Source organism: Lampetra fluviatilis, chromosome 24 (genome assembly GCF_964198595.1).
Source record: "Lampetra fluviatilis chromosome 24, kcLamFluv1.1, whole genome shotgun sequence".
NCBI classification, from domain to species: Eukaryota; Metazoa; Chordata; class Hyperoartia; order Petromyzontiformes; family Petromyzontidae; genus Lampetra; species Lampetra fluviatilis.
The window spans coordinates 7,301,111-7,328,795 of NC_136298.1; the positions used below are offsets into that span (position 1 = coordinate 7,301,111).

The window sequence follows — 27,685 nt, forward strand, 5'->3', positions numbered from 1 at the left end:
GCTGGATAGCTTTGTGCTCAGCGGTTTTATTTAACTTGATTGCTGTTTGTCGTGGTCAAATCTCGTAATCTAAATTTCGTCCACTTCCCGTTGTCCAATCAATTTCAAATTTTGCACACGTACTCAGATCCGGTGACAATGCATGCCTGTATCAAATCGGCATCAATTTATCAATTAATTGGCTCCTTTAAAGCAATTAACATTTTGCATGGACGGCTTATTTATTATCAAAATCAATTTGCACGTAATTACGTGGTAACCTGACTTGCTGCTATCGGAACCAAATCCACAAAATTTAAAATTACCCTTGCGTAAATCGTACAACAAAAACCCCCCCCCTATAAATATCTGTCTGCTTTGCGAAAGGGGATAATGAATTCCACGTGTCCCTCGCTGGATTAAATACAGCACAGGGTTTTCATCATGATTGAGAAACAACTGCAAGCTGAGCGATGCTGCAATGGGCGCACTGAACACTAGAGGTGCTGTACAATAAATTCGTTTTTTGTGTATATAAAAGTACAAACACTACATAATTTGTTGGGCAATGCCTGGAATACCTTCATGTGGAGTATAGATATATTTTGATGTCTTCGCAATCGCTGCGTTTACAGTTCACTCATTGGATCCACGTCGGTGCCCATTTAATCGAATAAGTTCCTTGAAAAATCTATGGCAAGGATAATAATGTACATGACCTACCAATAAGCCCCTCCTAATTAGAGGATTTTAAAACATGTATATGAACATGTACAGTCATTTTGTAAATCCACTGCTGGATGAGCCCCCCCCCCCCCTACACACTGCGTTATCGAGTGGGTTGCTGAAGGAGGGGAGGGCCACCATATTTCCAGGACATTGGCGCTACGAAAGTGCATTGCAAAACAATTATTTTGTTGTGCTGCCCTCTGCTGTCAACTACGTGGCACTGCAGCAGCGGACAACGACCTGTGTGTGTGTGTCCGTCAAGCGTCTTTCACACCGTTACGCATCCAGCCGTGCTCATCGGAGGTTGCGATGAGGTGTGCTCGCGTGCATTCACCTTTGGGCAATAACGCGTCGCGACGCTTTACATTTTATTGCGCGTTCTTTACCTCCCCCTCCCCCCTCTGGCCCAGACGTAGATAACGTTGAAAACGATGGCGCTACTTTTCTTGTTCTCATGTAGGGAGGGCGGTGGCGGTATGGGGGGGGTGCAAGCGAAGGAAAATCAAGCGGTTCTGTTATTGTCAACTGTTATAAGGCGGTGTTACAAACAATGCGTACGTAACCGTGCGTGCGTGCGCATGAACCTCGGCGCAACGGGGAGTGAGAAGCACTGCTTCCTGTTTCAGCACAGAGGCAGCTTGATTATAATTATTAGAATATGAACATATATGTCTGGCACGTTTAAAATTAACGTTTGTAAGTGATGAATGTGAGCTGTCAAAAGATAGTAATGTGATGGGGCGCTGGCAGCACTTTATACATGTTTTAATGCTGCTTGATCAAATAACAACAGTGTGTGACCAGTCCGTGACACCTTAAAACCCATTCCCTGATCACAAGCCAATTTAAGTCGTCCCTAATTCCATATTCCTGAGTTTATCTCGTCTTTAACAATCTGCCAGCATCACAGTCGGAATCCAGCTTTAATATCCAGTGATAATTAATTGGCGTTAAGCAAGATCAGCTGGGAATTGCTGGTACAGCAATAACAAAAAAACTTGCTGCGTTTTTCAAATATGTGTTATTGCGTAGTTTAGGGGCTGATAATAACGCCACTATCTGTGATATTGGATATTTGTTTCAGATTGCATTAGGGGGATAGCTCGGTGTAATTGTATAATAATCGTGGGCTCGTGTAAATGAGGGCCGTGCTGGCCTTTGGGGCCTTATAACCCTTTTCTGCCGGTACATCCGAGCCATGCCAGTGTGCGTGCCCTCACAGGACGAGCAGTTTTTCCATTGGCTTTTTGCCAGCCAAACTGGAACCAGACCGTGATGCTCTTGACATCTGAATCTGGCGCAGGGCCAAGCAGGGATGAAATTAATAATTCTCATCACGAGTATCTTCTGCATGCGACTCGACTCGTTCGTTGACGTGACGTCATCGGGATGGCTTTGCCTCTGCAGTGGATAAAACCGCCTTTAGCCTCCTGTGCCGCACCAGGCTGGCTTCACATGGCCCTGGCGTGGCTCGGTTAAACAGTGGGAAAAGAGATTTGTGGTGAATTTGCTTTCTGGATTAATCTGCACAAGGCATGACCGGTAACGGTTCGATCCTACGCAAGCCGCTTGGTTTTTTGTTGTTGCAAAAAGTGGACATTAAAGATCCTGCGATGTCATTATTCGGCCATTGGATGTTGTATCATGTCAAATTGTCTGAAATCCAAATTTATAAATCTGTTTTAAAAATATTGCTTTAAAAAAGTAACAACCTCCCCAAAATGCCTGCTCCTGCGAGTGTCTTCTCTCGCAGGATTCGGGACATAAACTTATCCTGACAAATAAATTACATTTTCTCTCCTTACAAAAACAAAACACTTCCCTCTTGTGGAAACCTTGCGGGTGTTTTTGGCTGTTGTAATTTCAAGTTGCCTTGAGAGAGAAAAGAAGTGAAGCTGTAGCGGTTCTTTAGGAAACTGACACAGGGTGGTGACATATGCCAGTGGGGTATGGAGCTTGCGACTTTTCCATTCTCCTTGCGGTAAAAATTGCAATCTGTGAGAGCGAAGCTTTTGAAAAAAAGTTGTGTTTCCTGGGAATGTGGCCTGCCGTGCACTAGACGTGCGCAGATCTCCTCCCTTAGACACCGTTTTTGTGTTATTCCACACCTAGGCGTACACGCATCCCAATGTAACGAGTTTAACTATTACGGTTTCAGGATCTTGTCCAGATTCATAGAACCGAAAGGAGGAGTTGAATTTTCTCATTGCTAAGAGCAATATAAAATGTTTGTCACTCAGAGCTGGCCACTACGAAAAAAAGAATTCCATGTTCTCCTGACGGTTTGACTGCTGGATCGTTTTTTACGCGATGGAGACATTTTTATGTTTTAAAAATCGATACTATTTTATTTTCTGCAGAAGGGCAGTCGGCGATAAGGTCGGGATTTTATTTTCTTCTGATGAGCAAAACATTCCTCACAGCTAGAAGAGCACCGTTCACAATTCACCACACAGACATCTACATGAGCCTACTTGTGAATGTGCTAAATTACCATTAAGTCAATTAAAGATCTTCCTGCAACTAAGTTATGAATCAAGAGCATTCATTGGAATTTCCTTGAACCTAGGATTGAATGCGCATTATAAATTTGAATGATTATTTATTGTGTTTTACAGTTTTTTTTCACGCTATATTATCCACCAGTATTTTTTTGACATTCGAGGAGGAAATTTTTTATTTTAATAATCTATTTCCAACATTGAAACAAGCACAATAGCGGCTAATTGTTATGTCGGGTTGATGGTGGTAGCTCATACCGCCCAATGGCGGAGCCAGGATTTTCAGGTCGGGGTGGGCAACCCCTCCAGCAATGAAAAATTATAAGAGTTGTTAGTTAGTAAGTAAGGACTTGTCCCTTGCTTTTTATTCGACGCGTGTGCAGCGATGGCGCAGCAATCGATCGAGGGTCGAATTCGAACAGTGTGTGATCGGCATCGCACTCGCTGAAGATATTTGTCTTCAGGGAAGTCGTATGCTGTATACGCAACTGCGCACAATTCTGAGTCCTTATAACTGCTTTGCCGTTACTTATTGCCAATTATGGACCCAGACGATTGTCCTATCATCTCATAGTTCTTGGCACGTAATAATAGGCTCCACAGTGGCAGTGGGGGTCGCAAAATGCCGATTTATTACTAAGATAAATTAGGGATTTCGATCGGATCATTGGGGGGGGGGGGCACGTGCCACCCCACCCCACTGGCTCCGCCAGTGATACCGCCCACACGGTAAAGCAGTATTTTGACGAATGAGTTTCTGCACAAAGAGTGGAAAGAAAAATCTTCCCCATAATTACATTCTTGCCGACGCAACTCTAATGTTACACCAGCTGTTGAATGCCTCGTTTTATATTTTCCCTGGCCGGCTGAAAAATACCCCAACTTGCTTGTATGTCGCAATTCTTCATGAACCGCGTCTGTTATGCCAATTTAATTGACTACGCAGAAATGCAAGAAATTTATGACGGTCGTAAAAAAAACGCAGTGCGGGTTGTGTCGGTGTCATCGTCGTCATCGGCACAACAAAAAAATCCACAACAAGCAACACTTTATACAAGTTTGGAGCTTTCATGAGCACAGGAAGTTGCTTTTGCAAGGCTCTTGTCCTAATGAGAAGCAGAGTCCAGTCCCTCAAGTCCACGATGCAGCTTGTGCAACATTCGAGTGTTGCGCAAATCTTTAAGCAAATCTGCATGTTTTATTTTTGGTCGCCGAATTGGCTGCAAGTAAGTTGTGTGCAACGGGTGTGTGCGCGCGTGTGTGCAGATGCGTGTGTGAGCGAACACAGAGTGCGAAAATCCATACTCGCGTCTTGTCACTCGTTAAACAAAAAATCCTCCTCTTCTCAGTTTGAATTCGAATGGAACAGAATGTACTCTTGGCACAAAAAGCCTTCTGCGCACAGTCAGAGCTTCCAGGAGCCCCTAAATCTGCTAACAATCGGGCGGACGTGTTGGAGCCTGCTCGCGCGCATGCTCTCAATGGCGGCTTTCATTTGAGCAATCTCCACTCCCTGGCACGGAACGCTCGCAGCCTCCTGCCAAGAGCAACGCCTGGCCGGGCCACGGGGAGGACGGCCGGGCAGGCGGGCAAAGGGGGGGGGGGGGAGAGAGAGTTGCAGGGCGGGTGCCTCTATAAGGCTTCCAAATGAGCACCTACAAAAACAACGGGCACACGGAGTGCAGCGGTGAGGACTGCGGTGGTCGAGGATGGAGGCAGGGTGGCAGTAAACAACGGGCAGATCGGTGTGTAGGCGCGCCAGCTGTACTATTAAACCAAATAAACCCAACTTCTCTTTGGCCATCCATTTAGGGGAGGTGGGGGGCTTGTCAAAATGCTGTCACGAATTTTGTGTTTTTTTTGGTAAATTTTTACATGCAGGTTTTTTGAAGAGAGTGAATGCATGAAAACCCCTCCGTGTGGCATTTGTTTATTTCCTAAAAAAAAAGACCCCCACGTCTTGAGAGTCTAGCCACTGCGGACCTTGGGGTTGTACCTGCCGACGAACGCCGCCACTACCGTTTTGTGGAAGTTGGTCCGAGGACGCCATTTTCGGCACATGAGTTTCTATTTATTGGAATGGCAGAGCTGAAAATAGCCGCGTGTGGACCACGCTCGGCAGGAATAAGGTGGCTGAAGACCGCAGCTCGGACCACCGTCAGACGCACAGAGCGGCGTCTGTGGAGCCAGTAAAGGGAGCATCTTTGTTTGCCAGCTCGGAGGACTTTTTCGTAATTACTTCCTTGGCTATCCTTGACCCAGGGTTAAAGCAACACAGGGGTACGTGTCTGGTAATTGCTGCTGCGTCTGGCTTCGTATCAAACTTGAACCTTCGGTGCTCCTTGCCGAGGAATGTGACGCGGGTTCGAAAATACACACGTCCGCGCTCGCTCGCTCGCGCGTGCGCCCGAGCGTCGAGCGTGCGTCCACGTGCCAAGACTCTTTGTGGAGGACAGTTATATTGTGGCTGCATTAATTGTCAAGGTTTTTTTCCCCCCTCTAAATTGAAGCAAATTTGAATTCAAGTCAAGTAATTTAAATAACATTGAATTGCTGTAACCAATTACACATGACAGATTATGGCATGACGGCACTGTAGAGGATGGCATCAGCGTGGGGGAAGGCCTTCATACAGCAATGGATTGTCAATGGATGATGATGATGAAACGTATCAAGCCATGCTAAAATAAGGACCCACCCAAAATTATTTTGGTTTGAAACTATATTTACAAAAGGTGCTCGCGCGCCGTAAAGTTGAGTGCCAATCCAGTGCTTCATGCCAGCGTATTTAATTTCACAATTAGCAAGGCCCGCGTGGCACTCCACGTTGCATAAACGCGCCTCCAAATTGCATCAGTCTCCGATTTAAAGCGCTTAGAGAAGCAAGTACAAAAATAGGCACAAATAACCAGAGCCCTGAGCTTTTAGGCCAAGTTAATTAGGGCTGATGGGCTGCGAGACACCAATTAGTGTAATAATTTCAGAAGAGTGGGAAGAGCGGCTGGGCTGGCCGCAGCTTCGCAGGTCAGCGCGGTGACAGACGTGGACGCGGGCCGGCGGGCGGGCGGGCGGGCGGGTGGGCGGGCGCATCAAGGCATCGTTTACCATTCTCTCCGTCCTGTTACCCGTCGTGACCAAACGACATCAAAACCGGGCCATTCATGTCCTGCCACGCGGGACTGCTTTCAAGTGCCGCGCCACTGCCGAGAGAGATAACAGTCGGGCGTGTTTCTTTTATCTTGTTGAGAAGTGAACTTTTTGGCGACACCCCCATTGTTTTTAACAAATGTTTAGTGGGCAGTACTGCACGAGTAGTTTGCTGACCGGCTAATTTTGTGTCTGGGGTTTGAGTGTTCTCTGGGTTTAGCTGGGGGGTTTGGTCCAGATGCTCAGGTTTCCCCTGGGGGTAAAACAAATATATTTAATAAAAGAATTGGGCAGATTTTCTTTTTTTTATCGGGATCCTCCTAACAAGCCTTGGCATTCTGTGATAGATTTTTTTTTATAAGTATATATATTTTATCGTTACTGAACGCACTTTTAAAAGTCATAGTATAATTATAGACTTTTAGGAATAAGTGCTTTCAATGTGGTATCTTATATATAAATAAAGGCCGTAATCTATGTCTCAACCTCTAGGGTACTTCCTGACAAGGTAGAAAGCTGAAATGTGGTACATAGGTAACTTTTAGGATACAAACAACAGGGGAGAAAAATCTGAAAATCCGAGATTTTTCATATTAAGGCCCCCAAATATCGATTTTAAGTTCCCCATGAACATGTTTGTGCGTGGCATTCAGAAACCGTTCAAAGTACAAGATTGTGGTTGTTTTAGTTTGATAGATCATTAAACAGCAATTTACATTAAAGTGGATAACCATTGTTTTATCTTTGATTGTTTTTTAGATATTTTGGATTAAAGCGGTTTTTAACAAAAAAAATACACGTTTTATGATGTGAATAATTCGAAAACGTTAAAAGATAGGAGCTTCCCCTCAGAATATTAAGTTAATTCATTTTTGTTCTTTCGAGTAAAAAGAACGGAATCTTTAAATTGAGCGGTTTCTGATGGGTACATCTTTAAATATAAGAAGTTGAATCAAGTCGTCAACAATTACATTTTTGCAGGAAAATACAACATTTTGGAGTAGTTGTTAGTGCCTGATCGTAGATAAAAATTGCAAGAAATCATATCAGGCTAATTATATTTATTGAAAACTTTTGCCTGGCGAAGACAGGCTTCGTGAACGAGTATAATATCAAATGGTTGAAACGGCCGAACCATAAATTAGCACACGGCGCTCTTAACTCTTTGGTGATTCCTGGTCAAGGCTACAGCAGCAACTGATGTGTGTGAACCAGTCCTGGCCCACTCCCCTTTACCAACTCGAACTGGCCGCCAGCATGGTTGACGTATGGTCAAACAACCACCGTCACCAACAATGCAGTTGCTGTGATGTTCTCATTTATCGAGTGCCCTTCAAATGTATAGACATAACGAGAAAACATGAATACAGTATAACCGAACCAACAAACGGCAAAGACGTGTTAACACGTATGCCTGGGCCAAATGAACCTCATGGCGGTACCCAGGGATTCCAGAGTACCCCGGCTCTCGCATAATGTCCGTGATGCGGTCATTTTTAGTCTGTTGATGGTCAGCGACGCGGCAATCGACTCATCTCGACGAGCTGTACTCCATGTACCACTACGGTGCGTACGAGCGTTCAAGGTTTCGGCGCAATCGTCCTCGCTGCGTTTCGACATCGCGGAGTGGCACCTCCGATTTCGGATTGATTGCTACCCCAGTCGCGGAGTTAAGTACACCCCTGGAAAAAAATTGTGTCCCAGAAATAACATATTTAATTGCCTCGGCCATTTGGTATTATTTGGTACCCCCCGGGGTACCGCCATGAGGATAAAATTATGAATCGGTAGCTCTTGCACATTAATCTTTCAGGTTTCGCAAGAAAGAAAACGAGATGTTTATATAAACAAACAATATCCATGCGCGCTGCAAATGCCACAATTGTGATGGCCTCGCCGAGTGTGGAGCGGGCGCCCTCCGCAGGCCGTCGCGGGCAACGCGCGGAGTGGCCAGGCCGAGCCAGGGGGCGGTGGGGGGGCCTCGTTCGCGCGATGATGCGGAATGACAGGCGCACATGCGCGCACACGTGGTGGGAGACTTTCCTTCCTCCTCCTCCTCCCACCAGACCCCTTGCCCTTCTCCACCCCCCAACTCACAAAGACAAAGACCCCCCCCCCCACATATAGCCTTAACAGACTGTTGGGGCAAGTGCACCGATGAAGGCCGGCACGGCACATGATGGGGCGGTTGGCCAGCACCACGCCTGGCTGCCATGGTCTCCCTAGAGGCGATGTTTACACACCACACCACCTACTTGTTTGAGGCCTACTCGTCCTAGTGGTTCAGATAATCGTCACTGGTGTAGGCCGTGAGCGGGATTTGAACTCGGGTGGCTGGGTTCATAGCACAGCACGCCAACTGTTGTACTACCGCTCCCCAATTCGTGCATATACACACGCACATGAAGACAGAGACTAAACCATATAATCATAACCATGCAGGATTTTGTACCAATTACTTTTAGTGAGCACCTATAAAGGCTGGGACGGTGCATGGCAGGGTAATGTGGCCAGTGTCACACCTGGCTGCCTTTGTCTCTCCGGTGCTCATGTTTACATATTGCACCAGGTACTCATTTAAGGCCGAGTCGACGTAGAGGAGGCTCAACATTGGTTTAGATATGCATCACTGATGTTGGCCGTGAGCGGGATTTGAGCTCGGGTCGTCGAGTGCAGTGTGTTAACCACTATGCAACAACCCACTTAAAATAGACACATACGTACTGGCACTTTGCACTTTTTTACAACTCATCCCTGCTCGCATTCCCCCCCCCCCACCTTGCCACCTCCTTTATTTATTTTTCCTTCCTCCTGTCTCCCTCGGCCTTTTGTCGAGCAGATGTTCACCACCAGGGAAACGTTTGCCGAGGGTTTGGGAGTACTAATGAAGCCGTTGTCTCTCTCGGCGTTGGATCCTTCAGTGACTTTAGCCAGCGGAGCGGCGTTTACTTTACAGCGACCAATTCATTTTAATTCGTTTTTTTTATATTTCTCAATCACATCCTCTTGCGCAAACATGGCCTGCTGTCCACCGCTCTCTAACGGAACTGATGAAATGGCTTAAACTAACTGCAGAGGTTCTTTCCACCAATGGCAGTGGCGCGCCATTCCAGCCCACCGTGTGAAATCAACACTGTCGAGTTCTTTCCGCGTCGCAAGCACTTGCGGCTTCGCTTTGTAACCAAGGCATTCCACGGACGATCGTCGATCGCAGTTGACTTTGCGCGGTGCCAGGGCTCGCCTCTCCCGTCGAAATTGGCGACCGCTCGTGACCCAGCGGGGCCCCATTGTGCGTAGCCAGCGGGGTGGAACGAATGAAGCCCGCCGCGCTACTGGCAACAAATTGGGCGTTTCTGCAAGAATGTTTTCACTTTTGCAAATGGCTAACGGCAGCGGTGGCAGTGTTCACTGCCAGAGCATGCAGGCGGGCGGGCAGACAAGCGGGCGGTCGAGGGCGAGAACAGATGCTCTGGCCTCCGCAGGCTGGAAAAGCGGATTAAGTGCTTTTTGGGTTTGCATCATGCCCTAAGCCATTGTTTATCCCATTTTCCAAAAGAGAGAAGATTACGTATTTAAGATTGCGTCTGTCACCCCAAAATTATACACCGTTGGCGGTGCCAGCGACGGCAGAGCTTTTCCCAAAAGTGGACCCCTCGATTTTCAGCTTTGCTTGAGCACAAAGTGCAAAGCTGTGCAGCCACTCCTATACGTGTGATTAAAAAATCAGTGTCACAACGGGAGAGGAGGGGGGGGGATACACAGTGTGCGTAATTGCACCACCGTTTGTTGTCTCGTATCCTGCATGAAATTCCATACCCAGGGATTCTCAAATGTGATTATCTCTTCGATGGCGTGAGTTGTAAATGCCCTTTTAATTTAGTGTCAATTTCGAGTAGAACTAAGAATGCATGAGTGTATTGGGTTTTTCAAATGTTTTGATCCAAAGCCGAGTCCCCCAATTGTTGACCCTGAACTGCTCAAGCTGTGCCGTTTATTTCATTATTTAGTTCTTAGTATTTGCTAACAAAAAAAGTAGGAATCTCTGCGGAATCCTTGAAATCCCTCAGGTGCCTTCATTTGGCTCTAAGCTTTCGGCATTTCCCATAATCCTAAGGGTGCCTGGGTTTGACCTCCTGAGCCTCGGACATTTTCATTAATCCATCGGGTACCTTAGTTTGACTCTTGAGCTTTTACTATTTTCCACTCACTCATAAATCCAGCGATTTGCCTTTGGTTTGGTTCCACAAGCCACCATTGACTTCCGCCAAATGTTTAGCAATCAGAAGATGGTCCACAGTCTGCGTTCTAAAACAATGCGGTCCTTGAGATGATACCAAGCATCCCGTCAATTACCCCAATGCCGGGCAACACTCGCGCATGGAGCACTATTTTGAAGTGTGTTTTATGTGTTCATTTAAATGTCCATGTTACCCCCACTGTGTGGGTGCTGTGTGCCCTGCAAAATAGCTCTCGGCGGTCAACATTGCGGCCGATTGGTACCCCTTGCCTAACTCTCACTGCAATTTTTTTTTATTCTGATTTCTGGTAATCAAAAGCAGTTTTTTGTTACAAAGTATGTAAAAAAACAAAGCCGAATCGGATTAAATAGCCAACAAAATACCATGGCGTGATCCGCGTGGAATTTTTCATTTGACGAACTGGCTTCCTTTTTAAATTGTTACATATTTATTTGAGTAAAAACACATTAGAAACGCCGTCAGCATTATCGCAGAGTGCGCTTCTCGTACCAAGCATTGAATGGCCATTTGGCAGACCGTTTGGGCCCTGTGACTTGTAAGCTAGCCTCTGGGTCACAGTGTCTCCCGTCGGGTCCACACATTTTCAGACATTGCACATGGCTTTTAAAGATCGCTGTCCTCCAAGCCATGTATTTTGTAGTGTATCAGCTACAGATTTTTGCTGATTCGTTGTTGTAGAGTAGTTGTATTTTCGACGTATCTATGTTTAGTGGAGTTATTTGAATTTACTAGTTTTTGATAGCATTACCATTATTATTTATGTACATTTCGCATCATGAAAATATTAATTATTTAGTGTTGAAAAGCGATCACATGAGTAGTTCACTGACTGGTCCCAGGAACCTGAGCTCATTTCCCGGTCACGGCTAACACAAAACCCGCACTGGCCAATTTGTCGAAGTATTGATAAGACAAACCCCCATGGCCAACATGGCTTGAGAAGGCTGCCATTGAGTAGGTTGACGGAAAAAACTTTTAAATAAATTCAAGCTTTCGTTGCCCGTTGCATTTTCTTAATATGGTGGACACCGACACACTCCGGCTCTGTGCCAATTGAACTCAGTCCTGCGCTGCTGAGCACTCAGAAAAATGTTAAAATGTAACCAAATGTCGCAGAGCCAATAGCATGTCAGTGACCACCTAAGAAAAGCAGGTTTAACATAAGTGAGTCAAACTTGTCTTGCGGTCAGAAAGCAGTAAATGTTAACTTAACATTTGTTGCAAAGGATTTATACGCCCCAATTCGGATTCTATCGAACTTTTTGACGTTGTCTCAAATCTAAAGATCACGCGAGTACAAAACACTTACTAATATGGCACGTTGAAATGCGTGCCAGTGCGCTCACAAGTCTCTCGCGTGTCCAGCCAGAGCTCTAACGTTTCCTCCCTTCATTAAGAAGCATCGTGGCATGACTCAGCAACCTGAGCCGCCTGATGCCCTACTGAAATTGAATGCTAAGCAGGGGGACGGCTTGTCCTTAACTATTTTAAGGTCGTCGTTAAACCACTTTGCAATCTCCATGGCTCACCCCGCAAAACCAGCCTGGCATGGCCTGCAGGGTTGCCGAGTTCACCAATCGACGGGCAAGCCAAAATTTAAGAAATGCTGTAAATATTTCCACGCCCGGCACCGAAGTAAACATTAAACGGACACAAAACAGAAACCAGTGAGTGGAGTGGTGAAAAACAAGGTTCAAAGTTATGACTTTTTAAAACTGATGTGGGGAATTTTTTTTGTCGGGCTGTTTGTGAATTGTGCTTTAATATTGTTGCCATTTTTCTCCTGCCCTGTCCCCCACCTCCTTTTCTCCACCCTTCTCCACCATTGCCGAACCCCCTCCCCCACCCACCTCAAAACCCCGTTTTTATTTGTAGCCTACGTGTGCCAAGACCTCATGGAACAGTTCGGCCCTACGGAAAGGGCCCCTCCCATATTGGTCAAGCTGGTGGAGTCGATCGAACGTGGAGGTGAGAGCGGAGGGGCCCGTTGGTTGTTGCGATGGAGGGGATGCGATAGGGATTTTTAATTGTGTGGGAGAGATCTCGAGGGGGGAAAGGGGTGGGGGGTGCCACAACGTTTGAAGCAGCGCAGGGCTTGAGGGAGGGATTTTTTTGTCATGCGGCAGGCGCGTAATGGACACCTGTTAGGTCACGCTGGAGTTTTGTGCCAAACCCCCGTGGCGTGTTGAGTGAAGATTTAAAAGTTGAGTGGGGGGGCGCTCTTGCTCAAGTGAATGCACAGTATAAAGGATGTGGTGTGTGTATATAAGGTGCATTGCTACCAGAATAGTGGGCTACTGATGATTCTCCACTGAAGGTGTTGAGCATCCAATGTCATGAAGAAGTTCTAGCACGCCTAATAAAGAGGAGCCTGAATGTTGTTTAAAGGTAATGTTGTTGCGATAGCTAATCCGGCTGATTTTTACATGGCTGTTGTTGTTCATTAACTGCATGCTAAATTGAAATGCTCGACTGTTTTATATAAACATCTAATTAAGTTAGTTTAAACACATAATGATGCATTTATAGTGTCTTAAAACTAAAACCAATAATATTGCAAGTGTATACTTAAACTTGTTCTGCTAGTATGATTTAAAGTGTCATTTTTTTGTACATTTGGACATCCACCAGGCACCGACATTAGCGCTCAGGTTATTTCTGTTGCATACAACAAAGTGCCCAATGACCATTTTAAAAGCTACATCCTACAACATTAATTAACATGTTCATTATAAACAATATATTTACATTACAAACCATAAAGCGCTTTGAGATGCGGTCGCATTTAGACGTTGTTTACAAGCAAATATTCTTATATCGTCCGTGAACAAGTATGCACCTGTCTTTGCCATCATCACTGACTGTCGCGTGTGTCTGTGTGTCTTTGTGTGTGTGTCTGTGTGTCTGTGTGTGTGTGCGTACGTTTTCGTCTCGCCCCCTCTACCGTTTGTCTCCCGCTTCACTCGTCTGCCCGCGCGTCAATCCTTGATGCACGGTCATCCGCGGTGGGGGGAAAAGGTCTGGACTGCGAGGGGGTCTACCGCCACCCGCTGGGCTCCCAGGGCGGCATGGAGCTCCTGCAGTCCCTGCAAACCGGTGAGTGTCTCGCGTGCTCAATCGCCGCCGATGTACTCGTGGAAGTTTGCTTAAGGTGCTGACATAACGTTCGCTCAAAACTACTTGGCCAATTTTGCGCTTGCACTTATGTTTGTTTTGTGTCTTGCCAGACAGCAACAACTTGAAATCTAATTTCGTTTCATTCTGGTGCCTTTTTTTAGCACGTGAAATGTTCGCGAGCACACGTCCATTTTGCGCGAGCGTATACTGTCAGCACTTGACAACGGAGATGCAGAGAATTTGACATGTTAAGCCGAGACGTCGGGAGTGTTCCACAAGATCATAATGTTCTTGAAACAGTATTATTTATAGCTCATTGATTTTGGAGGAAGGGTCATGAGATTATATAATATTGTGTCACATCCGTATAAAATGGTGACTGCAAACATGACAACTGCACTCAGGGAAGCGGTGTAACTTGTGTCGGTACAGACTTGCGATGTTCGTATATTATGCAGACCAGTGGCCTAGTGTGCTCTTAGTATGGGCCATGGTGCAAATAATTAAACGGAGCCCCCCTGTCCAATAAAACCCCCTCCAGCCTTTGGGCCCACAGTACAATTGCACTGCCTGCACTCAATAGCTACACCACTAACGCAGAAATAAAACGCTATACAGAAAACGCTCCGTCAACCACAAAGCAGTGCTCATTGCCTTAAAATCCACCTTTTGAAAAACTGTTTGTTTGAGATCCATACTAGTTTGGCATTAACGGTGGTGTCCACTCATGGAAATGAAAACCGTTTTTTAAGTAACATTTGTACCAATCTGATGCCAAACCAAATGTAATCACTAATGAGATAGTACATACTCAGTGTTTTTGTTAACATTACACTTAAACTAATTTTCTAGCATTGCCCAAATTCGATGACAATGAGAATCTGATTTCACCTTGGCCTCCCAATGGTTGACCTGTCCTTAAACGAGTACCTAGTTCAGTCTGACTCGCATCCGACAAAAGCAGCCGTGCGTGGTGTTAACCAACATCCCACACACCCCGTTGCGTTCCATGAGATTTGATGGCTGTGACGTACGCTCACATTTATCTTGGTGTAAAGACACCCACGCACGCGTGCATAATGTATTTGAAATGCGTCTACAACACGAACGGTAAACAAAACTAAAAATCGAAGCTGTTAACTTTGCTGAGCTTCCCATGTAAGCACTCGCACGGCGTGGGTGAGCAGTGTGGTATGTGTGGGAGGAGAGCAGTGGCGTCGTGGTTAGCGTGCTACGCAACGAACCCGGCGACCCGAGTTCGATTCCCGTTCACTGCCAACACCAGTGACGATTACCTGAACCGATCCAGGGCCCCCCCCTCCTGGTTGACTCGGCCTCAAATGAGTACCTGGTGCGGTGTGTAAACATCACCACTGGGGGAGACAAAGGAAGCCGGGCGTGGTGTTGGTCATCCACCCCCTCGTGTCCCGTGTCGGCCTTCATGGGTGCTCGCTAACAGCACTTTCACCAACAGCCTGTTCAGGCTACACGGGGTATCTTTGTTTTTTGTGTGAGAGCAAGTGAAGTCTACTCCCACCCACCGCCTACAGGAGTAGAGTATTGCGAGACGTAAACAAAACCCCTGCGGACACTGGGTTATCGGCTACGTCTACTAAAGTCCTGGGCGTCTGATTGCTTAAAACATCTCCAGTGCAAATTTCTCCGAGCCACTTTTTGATGTATGTATGTTGAACTTCTTTCGCACCTTGCGTAGCCAACTGTGGTCAACACAAATCAGTGTCAAGCGAGGTTTTCACTTCATGTGTTCTATGCAACTGTGCTTTAGGGGCTGTAGAATAGACGTGCACGTACAAAGCTGCGTGTGGTCAGTTCCATGGTACAATAATTGAGATGCAGAACGTGCTAAGTGTTACAATTTCACATCACGATCAGCATTTGGTGTCTTTCGATTTAAAGCTTTCGTGACTGCAGGGATTCATCTTCTTGGTTCTTTCGGTAAAGTCACGTAGAATGGAAATAATAAAATAATAAAAATAAAACGTCGTGAGAATTATTTTATTATATGTTCTTTTTATTATTTTATTATTTCCATTCTACGTGACTTTACCGAAAGAACCAAGAAGATTTGGTGTCTTTTTTAAATTCTTTATATTAAGTTCACTTGCTTGCTTGCTTGCGCGCTTACGACCGTGCAAATCTTTCGGTCGTTTTTTAACCCACTTCCCGTGATCCAATCGAGCTGACATTTTGCACACAGACTCGTTGTGCGTGACAATTTATTTTCGTGAAAAAATTTTTCCAAAATTTTCCACTTTTTAGGGAAAAAAAACCTTCATATTTAATTTAAAATACCAATGTGATAAAAATGAAACTCGTACTCAAGAAAAACAGAAATGAATAATAAAATAAAACAGATGCCACGCATATAAAGGATTTATAGTGAAAAACTTAGTTTTTTACGGGTTAATTTTTTGGAGTTTCAGCGTGGCGGGGATCGCAAGACCTGTCGTTTTGAGGGAAACTGCGGATTTAGTTCGCTCCCTCTGAGTTCTCCCATCCACGAGGGGGCGACACTGTCGATGTTTCGTACTCTCGAGAACCTTAGCCCAGGCGTGCGGCCGTGGCGCTGCCGCTGTGCAGCCGATGCCACCAGTGGGCAGCACCGGCACGCCTGGCACACAAAGCCCTTGCCACACGGCGGCGGCGGCGGCGGTGGCATTCATCATTTTGAATGTGGCTTTGTGCTCATCCGTCCTGGGGCTTTGTCGCCACTGCCGTGGAAGGTGGTTGCATCATGTCGTGTCGCTGCCATGGAGAGAAGAAGTGTGAAATTAAAAATTTCGATTGTGTACTTTTTTTAATTAATCAGCCTCAGATTCACGTGTGCACGTGTGGGGCGATCGTCACGTGCATCTTTACCCACCCCCCCAACCCATCTTACCCGAGGGGCATTACATTTAAATATGTATTCGACCAAGAAACAATGCAATCACGCAGTAAGTGAGACAAATGCCATCGCAGCGGGAAGTATGAGTGTCTTCAAGGAGGATGATGATGATGAACACGGGGGTCAATTTTTTTCTTTGCTCACTCATTCGTAGACCACTGCTACCCCTCCCCTCCATCCCATCCATGCACCTCGCCAACGCAAGACAATCCCAAGCACGCGGTCTCATCCGTGCTCCTGATTGGTCCACGGAGACTTCGCGCGCGTCCAATCGGGAGAGGCAGTGTGCTCCGCCGCGACCAATCGCGGCGAGGGAAAGGAATTCGTGGTCGCCGTGGCAACTGCAGCTGCCTCTGCCTCGTGGCCTTGAGTGGTGGGGCCCTCTTGAGCAGATGAAGCCACCCACCACCCACCCCACCACTTCTTTCTTTCAGCGAGAGCTGCAACGCTCTAAATAAGTGAATAAGCAAATTATTATTGAATGAAGAAAAAAATTAGTAAATAATACAAATGGAGGGCGATACGTGACAGCCCAGGATGGCGCGGAGTTGTTTTTTTTATTTAAATCGACAGTAAAGGATTTCCGTAGGCAGGGGTGGGTGGTTCAAAGCATAAGTTCAAACGCGAAGGATGGTTCCGTTAGTGTGTGTACGTGTGTGCCCGTGTGTGTGCCTGTGTGTGTGTGTCTGTGTGTCTGTCTGTGTACGTGCGTGTGTGTGTATGTGCGTGTCTGTGTGTGTACGTGTGTGTGTTTGTGCGTGGGGAGCGGTGGTGTAGCGGTTAGCGTGCTGCGCTACGAACCTGGCGACCCGAGTTTGATTCCAAAATCAGTGACGATTATCTGAGCCGGTCCTGGGCCTCCCCTAAGTCGACTCGGCCTCAAATGAGTACCTTGTGCGGTGTGTAAGCATCGCCACTAGGGAGACAAAGGCGGCCGAGCGTTGTGCTGGCCACCCACCCCCCTCGTGTGCCGTGCTGGCCTTCATAGGTGCTCGCTGACAGCACTTGCCCCAACAGTCTGTTAAGGCTATACGGGGGATCTTTGTCTTTGTGCGTTTCTAAATCCGTGTGCTACAGCAAGCCACCGCAAGACAGGACAAACCAAATGCCGCCACAAACGTCACGTGTTTATTACTCAACATTTTTTTGTGGTCAAAATGCTATAATTCACGTGTATTAAAGACCCCTTATTAAATGAGCCTTTGGTTTTTTTAAACACATGTTCGTGTAGCATACAGTGCACATGTAGAATATTCGGGTGTTAATTATAGCACGAAAAAGAAGGCCGTGGTGCCGGAATCAAACGGAGCAATGTGGATGTTGTGTTCCTCCTCTGTAGGATGATTGCCATTGATTTAAACTAAACTCAACCTGATTTGAAGCTTTCGTGACTGCGGGAATTACTCTTTGGTTCTTTCGGTAAAGTCACGTAGAAAGAAAACAAAATAAATATTTTCTTTTTAATGTTTATTTTCTTTATTTATTTGCTTTCTACGTTACTTTACTGAAAGAACCAAAGAGTTAACTAAACCTATAAACTATTTTTTTTTACCAGGTGAGGCCCACTGGGATATACAGCTCTTTTTCAGAAGTGACCTGGCCACAAATGAAAGCTCAATGAAGCGAATTTGCTCATAATGTGGAAATTTATAGCAGCCAAATATTCTAAACGTGTGCGTCTTCATGTCGAGGGAAACCCTGGAGGAACCGGAGAAATATCCACGTGACCAAGGAGAGAGCAAACACGCAAACTCCACACATACAGGCATCAGGGTCGATATCGAACCCACGACCTCCTCCGTACCAGGCGAGGTAGTTAACATCTCACCACCGCGGCACCCCATTTACCACTGAGTCCTGTAGCCTGAGCAGGCGGTGCAGATTTCGATGATGGCAGTCACATTGATGACTATGACGTTAACCTTGGTTTGGAGTTGGAACTCGTGATTAGCGGTGCTGCTGCTGCTGCTCTACCAGGCCAAACTTGTTTCCGGCCAGTTAATACAGTGTTCATCAAGCGGGTGAATCATATGCTGCTGCTGAGTTCATGTCAAATTATTTTTTGTGCTGGTAGACCCATATAAAGGTCGTTATATTTATTCAATTCAATACAATTTTGATTTATATCGCATCTAAATGCAACTGCATCTCAAGACTTTGTTTTTTGACGTGTGCATAATGGCAAACGAGGAGACGATTATGTAATAGGCAGTGGAGAAAAGGAAGATCTTCGACTTGGGCATTGAGTGGACAGCAAGGATGGCTTGGTTGGAGGGAGTTCCAGACAATCGGGGCAGCAGAGCAGAAGGAGTATCCTCTCACAATAGCAAAAGTTCCACACATTACAAATGTAACCAACGATCACCACCGTCTTGAGAACCCGAGTCACTCGCATTGGCGCCCCCGCGCAGGCCTCAAACCGCGTGCAGGCCTCGACAGGTTAGATCCCCGTGCGAGGTAAACCTTTGGCAAAGCACGGGAAAGAGAGAGCACCGGGACAACACCTCGGCATTAATCCCCTCTACCTCCTCTCGCCATTCTCGCAGCGAGAGGGGTGGTCGGCTATGGTGCACATTTGTGGCCTTCTGTTTTCCCGAGGGACATGTCGAGTGAGCCAGGTGGATGCGCTGGGCTGGCGCTCACTCTCACGTTTCTGGAAACCGTTTGCTGTTACGCTCAAACCCCCCCCTCGCCACCTCCCCATTGTTGCGTTATTAACGCCGCATCTAATTTTGCGTGATTTCAAAAGAATCGAGTCGGGAGTTTACATGACATGTTACGTGTCTTAGGTTTTATTATCCCCCTTGAATGGCTCGCGCTCAGTTACTCTGCCATGTGATGGTGGAAGATTTTTATTTCCGGCTGTGTTGAGAGCAACTGGGCGCTGGGACTCGCCTGTTACGCCCTGCCGGGATGAGAATAATTTTTTTATTTTCTTGGCGGGGTCCACAATTTCCATTGGGCCATGTCCATACAGCACGTTGCGTAAGCCTGAAATGCGCCACACCAAAATGACACGAGGAAGGAAGTGGTCGGACCTTGTTAAAAAATTGGACCAGCAAAAACGCTAACCATGTGGTGGTAGTAAATGAAATCTTTGATTTGGACTTGGCCACCGTACCACTCTGCTTGGCAGTCACAACGACCGTAAAAAAACGAAATAGAGTAGCATCCTGAGCCGTGTACGCATATTTATTTTTTAAAAATTGGTTCGCAGAGAAAACGTTTATTTGTTATTACCTAGAAGTGATTGCCTAATAAAAAGTTTGCCAGAGAATTGCCACACAAGAGTTGTAAAATAAATACGTTATGAATACTTCATTTCAGTAATTAGTTTATTTAAACATTGATTCCTGCGTGGGCAATAAATAGAACGCTACCGAGGCCTGCGCCGAACTCTCGCCGTCCCTCATTGTCTGGGTTTATGCTTTTTGGTCAATGGATTTGGTTTAGTGCACCATCTGATGGGCGATCACCGGGAATCCGCAGCGATTGCGTTTACCGCACATTGTCCATAGCACCCGGTCGAAGTTCATTGCTGCTAAAAGTGTCATTATGAATGCGATGGAGTCTGATGTGGAATTGATCACTGCCGAAGCCTGAGTGGTATGGCTGTTGCTTTTTTTTCTCCACACCCCTCCCCACCCTGTCCTCCTTGATCCTTCCTCTTTCTGCTCTGACCTCGGCTAAGCTAATAACCCAGGTCGCTAGGGATGGCTGTGGCTGATAACCCAATCCCACAGGTCCCCATGGGGGATCTGGAAGGTCAGCTTCGCCGCATATAGGCCGAACCCAAAGTCTCGCACACGGTCAGATGCCCTCTTGGCTAATAGGAACGCTGGCAGTGACCCCTTAACCTGGGATTTTCCTTGGACAGCCTGAGATTCGCCGTTATCCTTTAATGTAATTTGGCTGCTTCCCCATACCCTTTGTAATGGCATCTCTTAAATCTACTTGGAATCGATCAGCTTTTTAATAACTCATTAAGGGAAACACTAGATACTGCATTCTATTTAAGGTGGGAGTAAAATTGGGAACGTGATAAAGCAGCAGGCCTTTCATTTAAACCAATTATGTGTGAATAGCACCTGTGATGCTTGGTGTTAGTATTCCTTTGTTTGTGTGCACTGGTTAGAGAAGGAAGCCTTGCTTGCCAGCCTAGCGGGGTGGTTTATGCCTCCAGTGCCGTCTTCTTTCGGTATGGACCGTACCAGGAGATCAACAGGGCCATGTCCGAGGACTTTTGACGACGCCTGTTGCAGTCACGAGTACTAAGAAGGATCGGCAGGTGGATACGTTGACCGGGGCGATCACGCGAAAGTTACCATCTTGTACCCTGCCTGCAGCGTGACCTGCATAGACACGTCACTTGAATAACGACGAACCGAACATGTTGCATTTTTTTTCTTTTTTGAAAGCGAGTAATCCCAGAACGATCCTGTCCCGACGTGTGCCCTTATCGGTATTGGCCCCTGAGGCCTCACTTGAGCAGACACCCCGAGTCGGCCATGGTACTTGCCTGCGAACGGCGCTCACGTGACAGAACCCCGAATGTCTCGCTCGTTGAGGCTTTGTCTGAACAATGTCTGTGCTCTTTTGCGCGCACATCCTCACACACACACACGGCAGCCAGTCTGTGCTCAACTGAGGCTGCGCCCGCGTCGGCTGTGCGCAGATTTTAATCTCTGAGATCATAGTTCCTTGCCCTTTAGAGGAGGACCACCTGAAAGTGCTTCACAAAATCGCATGCAACCCGCCATGTGTAGTCCCATGCACAAATTAATACCTACCACTATTAATAGTCTGTGCAAAGTGGATGTTGGGAATATATCTCAAAGAGAAAGGAGAAGGAATTAATAGGTTAGAGCCTTGACATAGGTTATTCGTGGACTCCAATGCCAGAGAGACTGGAGTTAGATGGTTTGATCACGTGTTGAGAAGAGACAAAACCAATTGAAATTAGAAGGGCATTGGAGATTATAGCACAAAGGTTGTCGCGAAGGTGCAGTGGGTACTTGTTTAAGGTTAAGTCAACTTGAGGGGGAGGCCAGGGTTGGTTCAGTCGGATATCGCTCGCCACTGATGTTACCCATGGCCAGGAATTGAACTCTGATCACACGCACGCACAAAGGCATTGCGTGATGACGTGGGGGCAGGGGTGGGGGCGGGCGATTGCAGTGCCAGCAGTCGGTCATGACCCAGAGAAGAGGAGGAGGGGGAGGATGAATGGCTCTCTGAGCGGGCGGAGGAGTGCTGATATTCCTGGCCAGACCTGCGCTGTCATAGGCTGGCTGATCTATGGGCCCAAGATGACTGTGCCCGGGGCCTTGGTGGCCCTGATAAGACTGACCGGGTCAGCGGTGATAATTCCCACCACCACCTTTCAGCCGTGCGGTGCGTGCGTGAAAAGCAGGCTTAAACGAATAGCCATAAAATTGGTAATCGAATTTTAAAAAGCCTCTGATGTCCGCCCGAGAGAGTGCCGAATTACTCATGCTTACCCTTATTGGGTTTGTATCGATTCTTTCTTTTTGTCGCATAAGGGTGCCATAAAAAGTCTCCAAATGTAGGAATGGTCTCAAGTAAATTAGCAATTAAAAAAATATTTTTTTTCATAATGATATGCTGGCTAACAATCTGTTTTATTCCTGTAAATATGAGATTGCAAACTTTTTCGAGAAAGAACGCCCCATTTGTGGTGGTATTATAATAACCGTTTGGTGGTAATTTTGACAAGTTAATTATGGTGGACATATTTGCTTTTTTATTTGTTTTGATTTGCATTTATTTACATTCCTCGCCTATGACAGAACAGGCACATTTACATCCCACTGCTACCATTCACAGGTTTTAGCGATTTTTATTTGAATTTGTAAAAAATGCGTAGGTGGGTGTGGATTTTTCTTTCCATTGCCGCACTTAACAGCCCCACCGCAAACTTGCGTCCTCGTACCGTTTACGTCACGAAAGAAAACCGCAGAAACAAATATTCATTGCGCGTGCCTGTTATCCTTAAAACCCAGTGTGTGCCTTTATTTTTATATCTATATATTTTTTTATTTCTAGAAGCACGTGGGCACTTTTGTGCTGGGATTGGTGGATAAGGAACAGGCGAGCTTTGCAGGGTTATTTCAGTTCGCTCTGGCTCTGTGCCAGGCATGGCAGTTGCCGCTGCACTGCCGAACGCTGGGAGCCGGGGATTACAATGTCTGGATTATGCCTGAGGAATCCCTGAATGTTCTTTAATGAGTCACCGCCAATTCGTGCAGCACTCCATCATGCACAGCGCTGCTTTTTTTGGACCATTCTTTAATCCCAAATTCTACGGCCATTACCTTTTTTTATCTCCTTTGTTGTACTGGGTGGTTGTGGGCATACCTGTGCATTGGTGTAAGCGGTGTGTACTGTCCTCTTACATTTTTTTTATTTATCTCTTTACAGCACTTGGCCAGTCTAGCACAGTCACATGTTTTTTACGGGACGATTTTTGGCTTGCAGTCGCCTCCGATCTCCCCATTACTTTTGCATGCCGCTCGGTCGCATGCACAATTTATCAGCGTGATGTTATGGAAGCTGAGGCTCATTAGGGCCTCCGAGGGCCATACGGGCCACATGTTCCTGGACTCTCGACTGCGCCGCTTTCAAAAATAATTGTGGGCCAAATGTTTGGAGGAACAAAGCACACGTGGTTTTGTTTCACGGTTTGGTGCGCGTGTACGGTCGCATGGGAGCATGCGACTGTTTACTTGAAATGCCAGAATTTGTCAAAGGAGCGGCAAATAATTCATAACAGTTTTATGTTGGCTATGCAACTGCATAAAATCAAATATTTCTTACTGACAGCTGAGAATTGTGGGGTATATTGTTTGAATTTAAAATTTGTAAAAAATACCACAATCAAAAAACACGTGCCGAGTGGTTATAGAGTAATCTGTGTGAATATTAGAGTGCAGTGCCTTGAAGACCGCGATTGCAAAAAGCAAAGTATGTTTTACAAATTAATAATGGACTTTATGCATGCCAGAAAAAAATCAATAAAATAACTGTTACAGCGTGTCGTATATAAATGGTTACGATGCAGTCCAACCACCATCTATAAAATTGTCACCATGATTGAGTCTGTAGCACGAATGTCATGCTCAAATTTAAATAATTAAAATGGCAATTATTCATCTCCGGCACCAAATGCGAGGAAAGAAAGAAAAAACCCAAGCCTTTGGTTACCGTGAGTGGCAAGGACATTGTGTGAATAGGGGAGAGAGTTCTGTTGCCGAGCAGGATTGCAATTCCTGTCCTTCGAGCGGACGAAAATGGTTTGGGGAGGAGATGCCCGGGCTAACTTTGGGCGCCCTAATGAAACTCAATCACAAGGGGTCGGACAGCTCGGGCAACACGGCATCCACGTACAAAAAAAAACACATTTAATCTACATGATAAGAGTTTGAGTTTGGTAAAACGGGCGCTAGTTAAGGGGAGCGGTAATTCAAAGCGCTCCGGTAGACTGTAGTGTCGGCGCAGTAACGAGTTTTTTTTTGTTATAAATCGCGCAAACTCATCTGCACGTTGCAGTGCGAAATGGCACAATGGGTATACTGTGGCGGTTATCGGTGATAACGGGCTGGATGTGGGACGGGGAAGATATTATAAATGAATGCATTGAGCATCGGCACACGGTCGTAGTCTCACGTTGCCCTCAAGAATACGCCCGTTCACCCCGCACTTTTAATTATACATAGTCTTTTAATAAATAATTAAGCCGCCCGCTGCCAAGATATTTCAGGCAGCTTAACCTGCCCCCCCCCCCATCAATCCCCTCTTGTACTTGTGCTCAGGTGTCGTGTGAGGTTCTGCAAAAAGAGAAAAAAAAAACCCTCCTAACTCTTTCCCTTTAATCGCGAAGTGGCGCAACATAGCAAAGGGAATGGACGGGGTGGGGGGAATTAGTCGAGTCAGTTGATATGGTAGCCGAGGCCTGGGTAATTCATACGCGAGGGCAACGCTGAAGCAGAGTAGCGCTGCGGTGTGTTTTCGAGTCGCAAGTACATGCGTGTATAGAACTTCTTTCACACCGTACGTAGAACAACCATGCTAATCGGAGGTGCTGGGGAAGGGCAACAAACTAAACACGAATAGCAGTTCCTAAATAAATGAGTTTTTAGCACCGTGTGTTGTTCAGTTTAAGAAGGAGTTTCTGGCTTATAGAGCAAAGTGTCAGGCATCATGATGAACAACGCCAAAGGTACAGCCCAAAAACAGTCAAAACGTGATGTAACTTCAAAGTAATTTTGCTCGTAACGTAACTTCCGAACGAGATTACAACAGATACAAATTGAAAATAAGCAATTCTCAAGCATTGCGATCGATGCGTAAAGATCAATTCAATCAATTCGATCACATAATCAATTCTACAATAAACTCCCATTTTTCCGCGCTAGTCCTCCTGATCTGCATGCCCTCCTCCTCGTGTCTCTGTGCATGCGACACGGTCACACGTAGGCGCTTTATACATTCAAATTGTGAAGCATTAACGGAAATTAACTGGACACGGCACTTGCTATTTATTGAACAGCTAAAGCCAGATTATCAATTGATTTTCTTAAAAGCGGAGCAGGAGCCCATTAAGGAGTCTGTTATCGCCACCTGTCCCAAATGAAACGCAGGAGATAGCAAGGCACGCCTTTACCGTTTCATGTTTTGTGATCTCTGTGAATTACGTGGCAAAACTTTGATAGCGGGGGTCAAGGATGACATGACTGTGATGCCACATTCCTGCTCTTCCTGTTGAAGGCATGTGCTTTGGGAGTGTTGCTGATGCTGTGTTTTTTTAGATTAGAAATATGCTCGCAGGTATTCCCATGGCGGGAAGGCAAGAAGTAGGCCCTGCCGTTATTGGCCAGGGTTGGCGTGAGTTTGCGAGACCTGCTAGGCCACAGGATCCGATGGGGAAGGCCCAAGGAAAATAACCGCGTGCCAAAACGGCAGGGAATTTCATTTCCGTTGGGGTGAACAGCATTTCTTTAGAAATGTTTTAATCTGATTCATTTTTTTTCACTAGTACCGTATTTTAGAAATTGTTCTTATACTTATCAATCATCGTCACATACATTATCTTGTAAGTGTTTCGAGGCTACTGAATGCAAAACTGTGTGCGAGTGTAGATTTTTTTAGATATACTTAAAATTATTCGTGCCGTATTTATACAGTTATAATGGCTTGCAACAAAAACACGACAGCCAAAAGAGATATTGAACTACAAGCCTCTTCCTCCCGCCTGTATCAATGAACATGGGAGGATCACCCTAAGTCAAACTTCGTGAATTCGCAGTATCAAGGCGCAGGCCGGCAGAGAGAAGTGCTTGCTCGGGCAGCTCATTGTGAGGCCCGTGACCTTGATCTCCATCGCGACCATGACGTTGTCTCTCCTTGCGCTTTGTCGGCATCTCAGACCTGAGTGCGGTGGACGTGGACCAGCTGGATGTGAACGCCGTGGGCGACGCACTGAAGTGCTACCTGCAGGAGCTGCCCAACCCACTTGTGCCCACCTCCGTCAGCGACGTCATCTTCAATACGACAGGTCGGTCTGCCCGTTATTCGTGATGTATGCAAATCTCCGCGGGCACGGGACAGGGACCATCGTGACACTTATTTCTCCCCTTAGGATCCGTCACACACAATTCACTTCCATCTGTGCATCCGGAACAGGGTACAAAGGAGGGTTCAACCACCTCGTCAATAATTTCAAAATGAATATTATTTAATTGGTTTATGATTCTACTTTTGCATCCCATTGTCTATCTACTGCTGTATGCAGTAAAAGCAGCGCACAGTACCATTGTTATTCTTTAAATGGGCAAATGTAACAATGGTGATTTGTCTCCACAATGTTGCTGCTGCCTCCACCAGCAAACTATTCTGAATCCAAGAATGTAACAATAATAATGTATGGCTTTTTGTCAATCCACTGCTGGATGAAGGTGTTTTCATACCGTGTATGTGATCAGCATTTTTGATGATACCTCCCGAAGCCAGTCGGTACAACGTTGTGAAGGGTTGTGCCCATGACCAGCTTGGATACCATTGGCTGTGGATTTTAACCGTCGCCTAGAACTCCAGTGCTGCCAGTATTGGCACGAATACACTCACAGATGACATCTTTGCTTCTCCGTGTTTTTTCGAGTTACTTTATCTCTTTCTTCGTGAGCCAGTATTTTGTTTTCAGGGCCGAAACTCAACCCGTGCCTCAATACCCGATACCATTTTGTTATCTATCCCTACTATCATTTTATTATTTTTCTGACATCCGCCACCGCTTGGCAGCACACGGTGAAAGTGATGCACAGCATCTGGTGCTGCCGTGCCGTGGCTAGTACTGACGAGTTACACGATGCGCTGGGGCTGCAGTCGGTGCCAATTATACAGCTGATATCAGAGAAGCAGAAACTTTGGCTTGTTCTCGGCACAAACAAAAGTAAAGGTGTAGCCATGCAATTGTTTGCTCGTGCCTATGTTCACGGAAGGCCTTGGAAAGAAAGGAACTCCAAAGACACCCCTCCCGGAGGGTATTCGGCAAACTCTTCCGCACTGGCCAAAATGTCTTAGCTGGCCATGATGTAAGTTTATTTAAAAACGCGCAACTCTTATAACATGAGGTTATCATGACTTTATTAGCACGGTCGGCTGCGTACGGTGACAAAGAAGTTGAGCATACACACGTAGCAACTATATAGCTCCAGCTCGATGAAGTCGTTCCTGCCGGAGTTGTGGCTCCATGGCAGGCACCGGGTCCATCCATTGCCGTGGCGTTTGCGCGATCACTTTCGTTGCCGCTCGTCACTACAGTCGCCAAGGCGGTAACACGATCGCGACTGCACGTTGAAAATAATAAAAGCAACCGCCGTGTTGCTCAGCACATTCCTTGTGAATTATTACGACTCTATAATAACCAAAAGCCTTTGACCAATTCACCCGGAATTCGCCCGCTGTCATCCAGGTCTTGGATTCGAAGCAGTGTTGAGCCTGAGTAGTGCTTGGGTGGATAAGCGCTG

The 27,685-nt window shown here is 46.2% G+C and overlaps 1 protein-coding gene across 3 annotated transcripts in view; it reads left to right on the top strand.

The window, feature by feature from the left end:
- LOC144941106 (phosphatidylinositol 3-kinase regulatory subunit gamma-like) overlaps positions 1–27,685 on the top strand; it is a 146,951-nt gene that overhangs the window by 54,852 nt on the left and 64,414 nt on the right. For all 3 annotated transcript variants that reach the window (XM_078867593.1, XM_078867592.1, XM_078867594.1), the window contains exons 3-5: positions 12,491–12,583; positions 13,634–13,711; positions 26,086–26,214. In XM_078867593.1, coding sequence (XP_078723719.1) covers positions 12,491–12,583; positions 13,634–13,711; positions 26,086–26,214 — 300 coding nt within the window. The remainder of the gene's footprint in view (positions 1–12,490; positions 12,584–13,633; positions 13,712–26,085; positions 26,215–27,685) is intronic.